General features: G+C 38.1%; 1 protein-coding gene across 4 annotated transcripts in view; it reads right to left on the bottom strand.

The window, feature by feature from the left end:
- Nucleotides 1–2,770: 2,770 nt before the first annotated feature.
- Nucleotides 2,771–11,934, bottom strand: part of FAM133B (family with sequence similarity 133 member B) — a 34,206-nt gene continuing 25,042 nt past the window's right edge. For 2 of the 4 annotated variants that reach the window (XM_036247304.1, XM_036247305.1), the window contains 2 exons: nt 8,964–9,056; nt 6,236–6,839 (listed from right to left, as the gene is read on the bottom strand). In XM_036247304.1, the coding sequence (XP_036103197.1) occupies nt 6,729–6,839; nt 8,964–9,056 (204 nt within the window). In that variant the 3' untranslated portion in view covers nt 6,236–6,728. Of the gene's footprint in view, nt 4,286–6,235; nt 6,840–8,963; nt 9,057–11,934 lie in introns of those variants that run through there. The other 2 variants (XM_036247306.1, XR_004957381.1) reach the window with 2 other exon arrangements.

Below are 11,934 nucleotides of genomic sequence, written 5' to 3'. Positions count from 1 at the left end.
TCCAGCAACCAAACACAAAAGGTTCTCAAGTAATTGGAAAATATGCAACAATGGTTATTATCGCTCAGTACCAATGTAGTGATTTCATTAACATCACTGTGATCTCAAATATTACAGCAATTCTAACATTTATCTTTTCTTTGGGTCTAAACACCACTTAAAGTGGTATTTGATACATTGCCATTTCTATCTCCTCAGCACAAATTCTCAGCTGAAAATGTTTCCCTCCTACTTGAACACAGTTAAACTAAATAAGATTATAAAGACTTTAATCTTTAAATTGAAATAATTTCCCAGGCTATAAAAAGCTCAAGGGTTATAACCTTATCTGAAAACTCAAACCAAGTACCTTCTCATGATATCCAGAGGCTTTAATCTGGGAGCTTCTAGAAAAATGTTAAATACCACTTTTATCCCTCCAACTTATGTCTGACTAACTGGTAGGAAAACACGATACAACTATGCCCAAGGAGCCAAAAAAAAACAACTGCTAAGCTCTTGTCTATTGTCAAATCCTAATTTAGAGACCAAGCATCTTCTAGTTTGTGTCTGCTGGTATTCACTGTGGTAAGGCAAAAAAAAAAAGACTAAAGTAATTTTTAGAATTTAGGACACTATATTCTTACTAAATTTTTAATAAAGTATAAAAACAAATTTTGTTATTGTTAATCCCTACCTGAGGATAGTTTTCCCATTCATTTTTTTTAGCGCGGGGGGGGGGGGGAGGAGGAGGAGAGGAAGAGAGACACATTGATATGAAAGAGACACACCAATTGGTTGCTGCCCGCACACATCCTGACTGGTGCAGGGATCGAACCTGCAACCCAGGTACTTGCCTATGACCGGGAATCAAACCAGAGACCCTTTGGCATGCAGGCAAACAGTCTAATCACTGACCCGCTGTCCAGGGCTAAAAACAAGATTTAAACTAAGGTAAATACACAAAAAATAAGGCAAATACAACTGGGGGAAAAAGCTTTCTTAAAACTTTTCTATAGTTTTTAAGTTTAAAATTGGCAATCTTTTAGAAGTGTGAACTCTGCCCTTGGCAGTTTTTCTCAGTGGTTAGTGCATCGGCCCGCGGACCAATGAGTCCACAGGTTTGATTCTGGTCAAAGGCATGTATCTCAGTTGTGGTCCGTCCCTGGCCCTGGTCGGGGTTGTGTGGGAGGCAGCCAGTCGATGTGTCTGTCTCTCTCATGCCGATGTTTCTCTCTCTCTCCCCCTCCCTCCCTCCTTCCCACTCTATCTGAAGATAAATGGAAAAACATCCATGGGTGAGGATTAAAAAAAAAAAGTGTGAAATCTGTCACTTAAGTCTGAAGAATAATTGCTCTCTGTTTCTCTGAGGTTAGTCTATTCTCCATAAAACAAAAGACAATAAGGCAATAGACTTTTAGCATATTTTGACTGACAGAATATAAACCCATATTCTAGACCAAATAAATTCAGGACACTCTTTTGGAATTTAAACAGCTAAATATATTAAGGGCAACCAAATGAATCCAAAACAACCAGAAAGGTAGTGCTGGTATAAATTCATTTTTTCTATCCACTCATCAGTTTTGTTGCAATTACCTTGTCATAATTATCCAAGTAACAAACCTTGTGTTGAAAAGGGGCAGCTGGCCCTGGCCAGTTTGACTCAGTGGTTAGAGCATTGCCCTGTGGTCCAGAGACCCTGGTTCGCTTCCCGCTAAGGGCACATACCTCAGTTGTGATTCATCCCTGGACGTGGTTGGGTCGTGTGGGAGGCAGCCATTCGACGCGTCCTTTTCATGTCGATGTCTGTCTGTCTGTCTCTCTCCCTCTCTTCCTCTCTCTCCCTCCTACTCTATCTGAACAAAAAAATGGAAAAATGTCCTCGGGTGAGGATTAAAGAAAAAAAGAGCCCTGGCTGGTTTGGCTCAGCAGTTGGAGCGTCCGCCTGCAGTCCAGAGAGACCCGGGTTCGGTTCCCGCTAAGGGCATGTGCCTTGGTTGCAGTTTGTCCCCGTCCTTGGTTGGTCATGCAGGTGGCAGCCACTCGAAGTGTTCCTTTCACATCGATGTTTCTCTCTCTCTCTCTTTCTGTTCCTCTCTCTCCCTCCCACTCTACCTGAACAAAAAATGGAAAAATGTCCTTGGGTGAGGATAAAAAAAAAAAAAAAGGGGCAGTCGGTGGAGGGAGGAAGTAAGAGATGTTGACTTGCACATAACATCACCAGTCAAATTTTCTCCCCATACTTTATTGGGAGAATGTTAAGGCTACCATAAGAGAAACAATGAAAAAGGTTATCTCCCACATAGTCAACAGTCTAGAAACAGTACACTTTTTTTTCCACATTACTTTCTTCCCCAGTCTAAGACAGACAGCTGCCTCTAGTGGAACACAATCATCATACACTGGACCAGTCTGCAAAGGTACACTTCTATGTTCACAGCAAAACTGATCAGCAAATAAAATAACCTGATAAACTTATCTTTTAGCATTTTCACAAACAATTCTGTGAAGCTTCCTTTTGGACACAAAATGTCCCTCAAACTTGTGGTGTACTCAAGAGCATATAGGTATCTTTTATTAGATAAGAGTGTGAATCTTTAAGCACAATGTTTAAGGAAATTAACCAAGAAATGTGTTGTTTTTACAGATAAAAACTTGGGGAAATGTCTCATCCTCCTACTACTTAACACCTAGTAGTATTTCTTAATCATCATAACTTTAATGTGTGACTCAATGGAAGGTAACAGAACACGGCTGTTTTTAAGTAAAATAGCTATTTATTCAGCTTCTTGTCATGCCAAAATGTTTTGTGCATATACCACTATAATTAGCACACAGGCAAAAATTATACATCAAATTATATTTCATGTTACCCGATTATATAAAAATGTAAAGTGAAAATGATTTAACAATTCCTTTTAACATAACTAGTAAACAATTCAGCAGGAAATATGAGGCACAAAATCTTAATAAAATGACACAGAAAGAGCAATAATGTAATTATCACTTAAGTTTAACACGTCATATTTTTTATGACTATACAAAGACAAACTTTGAAAATGTTATATTTACTAAGATTCTGGCAAGAGCTTTATGTAACAAGACACAGCATACCAGGCCTGCCATTCCACTTGTATATGGTAAGTCTCAGCTTCAATATGAAGCTGTTACAAACAAAACAAATCAAAACAAAAAACCTGCTTTTCACATGCTAAATATTTTGGCAAGAACGCCATTAAATGCAGTAAGGAATTTAAGATAGCAAGAATAAAAAGTTAATAAAAGCTAAACGTTACAGCCTAAACAAAATTCATACAAAAAATAGCTATCACTGGTTACATAAAAATTTCCTGACTGGTTAAAACTTAACAGTATAAAACATGCACTGTAGAATCTTCAGCTATCAAGTTCAAAAAGTACCAGTGTCTATTTGCAATGACTCCTTCCCAAAGCCAAAGTGTAGTCAAAATTAATTCAAATGTTACAACACATTCTAACGCTAAAAATCATTCAGTATTACCGAAGTGGAGGTAAATCCCAGAGCTTCTGAGGCTTTCTCATGCTGTAAAGGCTGTTTTTCTGGTTCACTCAAAGCAGCACATGATATTGAGTCCAAGGATGTTAAAGCGCAAGACTGCCACACCCAGCTCTGCCCTCCCCACGAAACATGGCTACTATGTCCGCAAAAATAGGATGTGTGAGGATAAAAGGCACGCTATTCTGCTAGTTAAAGAAATAGCAAACCACCCTCCACATTTAAAAGCTCCTTGTATAAAAGTATACAAGGGGAAAAAATTAAAACACACTATCTACAGAGTAAAGATTTTGAATCAATGTAATCCCTACTTCAAAAACAGTAACTAGAGTCATCTGGTCATTTCTGTTTACATCTTAATGATGTATCTAGACTCAATTTCTGTTGATTTATCATCAGATACTTCTAGTCAAAAATATTAACTTTATTCCCAAATATCAACCACTAGTACAACTGCAGTGTATTATCTCCCAGTTACTAAGCAATGGAAGAGAAAGATGTTCAAGCAGCAGGCAACTGTTATGGCCCTTTCACACAGCGGCATCTGAGTGGCTACTGAACAGTCCAGGAATATTTCTAGAAACAACAAAAGTCATGCATTTTAGTAAATATGTCATTATTCTCACAGTTGAGATTTCCTCAGACATTGCACTTTATACGGGAATCCTGATTTTCCCAGTATCACGGTGAGTCAGGATTTGAACTTGCAGCCTTCTTTTTCTTTTTCTTACTGTGTTTCTTATGCTTCTTTTTCTTTTTTGTTTTTTCCTATAAAGACAGTTCCTTGTTAAGACATTTCTACATGAAAATATGCAAATTAAAAACAAGTTTATCATGGTACTTCTGAGCAATTGCAGTTATTTCAAACAATCCACACAACCAAGTAAGCTACTCCAAACATCTCTTGATGTCTCAATAATCAGTATCATGAGGAGGAAGAGTGTCGATTTTCAAAAGGGTGAGGAAAAACTCTTAAGTTATTAACACTATAATATAGCTTTTTTAAAAAAAATCCTCACCAGAGGATATTTTTCCACTGATCCTTTTTTTTTACATAGAGTGGGAGGGAGAGAGAAAGGGAGTGAGAGAGAGCGAATGAGAGATACATTAATGTGAGAGAGACACATCAAGTGGTTGTCTCCCACACTACCCCGACCAGGGCCAGGGATCAAACCCGCAACTGAGGTATGTGCCCTAGACGGGGAATTCCCGTGACTCTGGTCGGTCCACTGGCTGACTCTCTAACCACTGAGCAAAACTGACCAGAGCTTAATGTAGCTCTTATCAAAACTTCCTGCAGCCCTGGCTGGTTTGGCTCAGCGGTTGGAGTGTCGGCCTGCGGTCTAGAGAGACCCAGGTTCGGTTCCCGCTAAGGGCATGTACCTCAGTTGCAGTTTGTTCCCAGCCCTGATTGGGTCGTGAGGGTGGCGGCCACTCGATGTGTCCCTTTCACATCAATGTTTCTCTCTCTCTCTTCCTCCCGCTCTATCTGAACAAAAAATGAAAAAATGTCCTCGAATGAGGATTAAAAAAAAAAAGAAAAAAACAAAACAAAACTTCCTGCAGAAAATAAATGCAACTGAATCATGATATCAACTGCTATATTTAATTTATTAAAATAATTTTTTTGTCCTGGACGGTTTGGCTCAGCGGTTAGAGTGTTGGCCTGCGGACCACAGTGTCCCAGGTTCGGTTCCTGCTAAGGGCACATAGCTCGGTTGCAGTTTGTCCCCGGCCTGGTTGGCGTCATGTGGGTGGCAACCACTCGATGTGTGTCTCTATGGATGTTTTTCTCGCTTTTTCCCGCTCTACCTGAAGATAAACGCCAAAATGTCCTCAGGTGAGGATAAAAAAATTTTTTTAAATAAATAAATAAATACCTCCCCCCCTTATTGATTTTAGAGACAGAGGAAAAGAGAGGAGGGGAGAGAGAGAGAGAGAGAGAGAGAGAGAGCGCGAAACATTGATGAGAGAGACCATCAACTGGCTGACTCCTGCATACCCCACCAGTGATCGGCCTACAACTTGGGCATGTGTCCTGACCGGGAATTGAACCAGCGACCTCTTGGTGCATGGGTTGATGCTTAACCACTGAGCCACACTGGCTGGGCCCAAAGCATTTTAAAAAAGTAAAGTTGATTCAGGTCACCTCTTTGCTTTGCTCAAAACCTTCAAAACAGCATCCCATATGTAACATTCTGGTTAAAACCCAAACACTTTCCTATGGGATATGAGCTCTGTGTACTTCATAACCTCACTGTATACCTCTCTTCTTTATCAACTAGGTATCAGCCAAGCTTACCCTCTTTCAGTTCCTCAAAGATATCAAGCTTATTCCCACATAGGTCCTCAGCTCTTCTCTGACTAGGATCTTAATTCCTTTGATCTTCATTCACATGCTTGGCTCTTTCTTGTAAATCAGATTTCAGTTTAATTTTACTTCCTCAGAGAGGCTTTCCCTCCCTGAAGTCACTCTTTCACATATCACCCTCTTTTCTTGTATTCCATTATAAAAGCTGTATCAAAACCTAGAACCCTGCCTACATAAAGCTTAATAAATATATGCTAGCTAAATGCGTGAAGCAGTGAATCATGCAAATACAAATTAGAATTATCCAAAATTAGTTAATCTTATATCTTAATTGATTAATCTAAGCCAAAGACCAAAGCAGTCTTTACCCAAATTATTTTAAATGTCATCTTGGTCTTGAAGGCATATAAAATGTTAATTCTGAATCACACATTACCAAGTGAACCTTATTATCAGATAAGGCCCCTCATTTTAGAGCTAAGGAAATTATGGGAGTTACCCTAAAATCTACAAATGATGTTGTTTTCCTTTTTATTTTACCTCTCCTTAAGAAAATGCCTGTAAAGACCATGGTTCACACTTATACTGAGTGCTCGTTACTTTGCTGATATGGTCCACATTACTCTTTGACATCTGTATTCACTTTCTCTAGGTGGTTCTCCTCACTTGAATATCACTTCCATTTTTTTAGTCTTCTCCTCCCCCTTTCTCACTTATCAATCTGCGTAATAGCGGAGCTGTTTTTAGAAATAATTAAAAGAATAATCTCTCTTAGTGAATATTTATATTCACCGCAGCTAGTCCTTAGAGAGGCCTTTCTGTATCACCAGGTTAGTTTGGAAGTAACTGCTATCAAAGACAGAGGAAACTGCCATACCTTCATATATTTCACACTACACCTTAAAAATTCAAACAAAATTTTGAGCTTACATTTCTCATAGTAAAAACATAAGTGATACTTGCTGTTGTTTTTTCTCTATCTTCACTGCTTTTCTTCCTTTTTGCTCGTACCTAAAAAGTTTAAGTTTTTGTGGAGAGCAGAAGACAGATATGTAACTTGTATTCATGGCATTTCTTTTTCATTCCCTAATATACTTTGCATCTTTAAAATTTATATGTAAAAAACATTTTGACAACCAAATGACATTTTAAATGCCTTGTTTACCTCAAATCCCTGTTATATCACAATAAGGATTAAATAAAAAACATTTAAAGAGAGGAAAATTGAAATCTTAAACTTCTAAAAGGCTTCTCTTATTACAGTCCCATTCATTAAAAAAAAGCAGTGAGGTACAATGGATATAAAAACATGAGCTCTAAAATAAAACAGACTAAGCTCTGACTCCTGCCTCTGCTTTGTATTACCCTCAGTTTCATCATCTGTAAAATGGAAATTATATCCACCCTCAGGGGAGTACCTGGAATAAAGTGGGTATTTCTCTAACTGTGTGGTGTTCAACCAACTGATTAAAATCCTTTTAAGAATTATCCTCATTAATATTTTATTTCAATCTTTTAAATATATGGTACACTGGATACAGATCAAATTCCAAGTTGCTAAAGCTCATGTGTATTTAATGTTAAGTCCAAATGTAATATATTTTATATTAAGACAAATGCTCTAGAGAGCACTTAGAAATTACTATTTTTTGTTCATGTCATAACAGTGATTGGAGTGGTAGCAGCTGTGTTGCACCCACATTTAACCAGGTCAAGACAGAAGATACTGTCAAGCAATGTTGACGACAGCCCTGACATGACTGCTGAATGGCCTGTCAGACATTCATATAATGAACCTATTTATAACAGAAGCTAAATTTACTGTACTGTGAACACAAAGTATTCTGTACAGGGATTTAAAATACATTCAAGCATTTATATATTAAAATATAATTGAATAAAAGCTATGCATTAGTTCCTGCTAAAGGGCACATACCTTGGTTACAGTTTGCCCTCACCCTGGTTGGGGTCATGTGGGTGGCAACTACTCGATGTGTCTCCCTCATGTCAATGTTTCTCTCTCTCTTCCTCCCTCTCTCCCTCCTGTTGTCTAAAGATAAATGCAAAAAATGTCCTCGGGTGAGGATAAAAACAAACAAAAAACAAACAAAAAAATCTATGGCCCTGGCCAGCTTGGCTCAGTGGTAGTGTGTCGGCCCGCGGACCAGAGAGTCCTGGGTTCGGTTCCCGCTAAGGACACGTACCTTGGTTGCAGTTTGTCCCCGGCGCTGGTTGAGGTCATGTGGATGGCAACCACTCCATTGTCTCTCTCACATAGATGTTTCTCTCTTTCCCTCCCTCTCCCCCTCCCACTCTTTCTGAAGATGAATGCAAAAAGAAAAAAAAAAAAGTCCTTGGGTGAGGATTAAAAACAAAAAACTATGCATTATTATTTTCTTGTACTTCACCTATTTCTGTTAGGGGACAGTAATATAAAAATATGTAGGTTTCATATATATCAATGTATATTTATATAAAAACTAAAAATTTCCTTTCAGAGGACATTACAAAATATTGCTACAAAATGAGACCCCAGTTTACAAATGAGGAAACCTATTCCAAGAAATACTTTAAGGATGGTAACCTATAGACTAAAACTAACTAAAAATGGATTCTTATTTCAAGAGTACAAAATCTAAGACAGGGATATCAGAGCTGAAAAGGACTGTATAGATGACCACCTCATCCTTCTCCTTCATTTTATATAGAAAAACAGATCATTTCTGCACCACCTCATCACCTACCCCCTAAAGAGCAGTTTCAAACAAAAACAGAACTGCTGGGTTTCTATCTGCTATACGTCATTCAGCATCTTTTATGTAATCAAAATGATAGTAAAATAAAAATAAAATATTAGAAGAATAAAAATAACACACGCATCTCAGCTTAGAAAGGTATCTGAGAATATGATTATCAAAATAATAATACAATTATCTTATAAAAAATGCAAAATTATTTGAAATGAAACAACTTCTCTTTTTCATGGTATTTCATTTGATTTACTACAAAAGTAAGTAAAATACTAATGAAGTATTTCTTTTTTCAATTAATAATTCAACTAATATTTCAATTAGTTATTAAATCAAATAACTAAACATTTTAAAGTAAAGAAAAAAGATTTGATCATATACTTACCTCCTCAGTATAATCTGACTCTGATAAGGACTCAGATGATAAAGGTTTCTCTTCAGGATACATCTTTCTCTTTTTGCTGAGTCCTTTAATGTCCTATTAAACAAAAAATAACACATATCTTGACTCAAAAAGATATATTACTATGCCATGCAAATTGTTTCTAAGTTCTATTAATAATTCTTCCAATTATCATAAAAATTATCCATTTTCATTTTAGAAATGTCTAAAATTAGTAACATTTACCAGGATTCAGTCTTTAATTCCAATAAAGTTAGAATAACCTAAAAAAAAAACCCACTACATATCCACTTAGATATAATATCTTCTGTATTTTAACTGTATATGCTAAAATTTTAAAAAGCCATAAGAAACTATATAGAAGGTATTAAAATTGTGTTCCCTTGTATTCTAATTCTTTTGTTTCTATCCAATGTTGGATCAGACAGGCCTAGTGCTGTAGAGAAAAAAAAATCAATGGGTTTAATTATTGGTGATGATCTAAAAGGACTGGTACATAGTAATTCCTATAAGGCATTAAGTGTTAATTCATATTTTAAAAAAATCTTACAGCCCTGGCCAGTTTGGCTCAGCGGTTAGAGCGTCGGCCTGCGGTCCGGAGAGACCCGCTAAGGGCACGTACTTCGGTTGCAGTTTGTCCCCGGCCCTGGTTGGTTGTGTGGGTGGCAGCCACTCGATGTGTCCCTTCACGTCGATGTTTCTCTCTCTCTCTCCCTTCCTCTCTCCCTCCCACTCTATCTGTACAAAAAATGGAAAAATATCCTCGGGTGAGGATAAAAAAATAAAATAAAATAAAAAAATCTTACAGATGCATAGTACTCCATTGTGTATATGTACCAGTTTTTTATCCATTCGTCTATTGATAGACATTTGGGCTGTTTCCAGATCTTAGCTATTGTAAATAGTGCTGCTATGAACACGGAGATACATATATTCTTTCTGATTAGTGTTTCAGGTTTCTAGAAGTGAGATCATTGGGTCAAATGGCAGTAATTTTTAACTTTTTGAGGTAACACCATATTGTTTTCCATAGTGGCTGCACTAGTCTGCATTCCCACTAGCAGTGTACTAGAGTCCCCTTTTCTCCACATCCTTGTTTGATGATTTGTTAATGGCAGCCATTCTGACAGGTGTGAGGTGATACCTCGTTGTTTTACTTTGCATCTCTCTGATGATTAGTGATGTTCAGCATTTCTTTGTATGTCTCCTGTCTGGAGAGGTGTCTATTTAGTTCTTCTGCTCATTTTTTTTATCCTCACCTGAGGACATTTTTCTATTTTTTGTTCAGATAGAGCGGGAGGAAGAGAGAGAGAGAAACATCAATGTGAAAGGGACACATCGAGTGGTTGCCACCTGCACAACCCAACCAGGGCCGGGGATAAACTGCAACTGAAGTACGCGCCCTTAGTGGGAACTGAACCCGGGTCTCTCTGGACCACAGGCTGATGCTCTAACCACTGAGCCCAACTGGCCAGGGCTCTCTGCCCATTTTTAATTGGATTCTTTGTCTTCCTTTTATTGAGCTGTATGAGCACTCTATATATTTTGGAAATGAACCGCTTATCTGATGTATCATTGCAATTATGCTCTCCCATAGAGTGGGTTGCCTTTCCATTTTGGTGGTTGTTTCTTTTGCTGTGCAGAAGCTTTTGGAAACAGCCCAAATGTCCATCAATAGACGAATGGATAAAAATGCCGTGGTACATATACACAATGGAGTACTACGCAGCTGTAACAAAGAAAGAGCTCTTATCCTTTGAGATGACATGGAGGGACCTGGAAAGTATTATCCAAAGTGAAACAAGCTAAACAAAGAGAGACAAGTATCATATGATCTCACTTATTTGTGGAATATAATGAACATAACAGTCTGAGGAATAGGGTAGTCCCAGAGACGTGGAAGTGGGGTACAGACTGACAATCCCCAGAAGAGGGGTATAGGGGGAGAGATAAACCACAGAACTTATATGCATGTATGCATGACCAATAGACATGGACAACAAAGCTGGGGACAGGGTGGGGAGGGAGGGAGTCAATGGGGGAAAACGGAGAAGCATCTGTAACAAAAATAAATAAATAACAATAAATGAATAAATAAATAAAAATAAAAAATCTTCATCTCCAAGTATTTTTAATGATGAAACAATGCATAACCGGGAAAGAAGAATATCTCAGAGTGAGACTGGAGTATTACTTAGGACTTAAATATATATTTTAAGAAATAAAAATGTTAGGGTTTATTAAAGCTTCAAAGTGGACATGCTAGTTATCATTTTATTATTTTCCATATACTTTTTCTATATGTCTCAAGTAGTTTATAACAACAAAACCACACAATGAAAAAGGCTCACCCCTAATCTTACACAGAAAAAAATGATATAAAACTTTTATAGAGTCCTAGCTGTTTTGGCTCAGTGGTTGGGGCATTGGCCCACAGACCAAAGGGTTGTGATTCTGGCCAAGGGCACGTACCTCGGTTGCTGTTTGTGTCCCTGCCTGTGATCGGGGTTGTGCAGGAGGCAACCAGTTGATGTATCTTTCTCACATCAATGTTTCTCCCTCTCTCCTCTTCTAAATTCACCTAAATCCCACTACCAGGTTGATTAAACATCATTAAGATTTTTTTTTATCCTCACCTGAGGACATTTTTTCCATATTTTTTGTTCAGATAGAGTGGGAAGGAGAGAGAGGGAAAGAGAGAGAAAGAGAGAGAGAGAGAGAAGGAGAGAGAGAGAGGGAGAGAGAGGGAGAGAAACATCGACATGAAAGGGACACGTCAAGTGGCTGCCACCTGCACGACCCAACCAGGGCCGGGGACAAACTGCAACCGAGGTACATGCCCTTAGCAGGAACTAAACCTGGGTCTCTCTGGACGGCAGGCCGATGCTCTAACTGCTGAGCCAAACCAGCCAGGGCCACCCAATAGTATCTTTCCATGCCAACTACATCGTCA

Source organism: Molossus molossus, unplaced genomic scaffold (genome assembly GCF_014108415.1).
Source record: "Molossus molossus isolate mMolMol1 unplaced genomic scaffold, mMolMol1.p scaffold_m16_p_7, whole genome shotgun sequence".
Classification (NCBI taxonomy): Eukaryota; Metazoa; Chordata; class Mammalia; order Chiroptera; family Molossidae; genus Molossus; species Molossus molossus.
The sequence above is the reverse complement of the archived record's forward strand: the minus strand, read 5'-3'. Positions and strand labels throughout refer to the sequence as shown.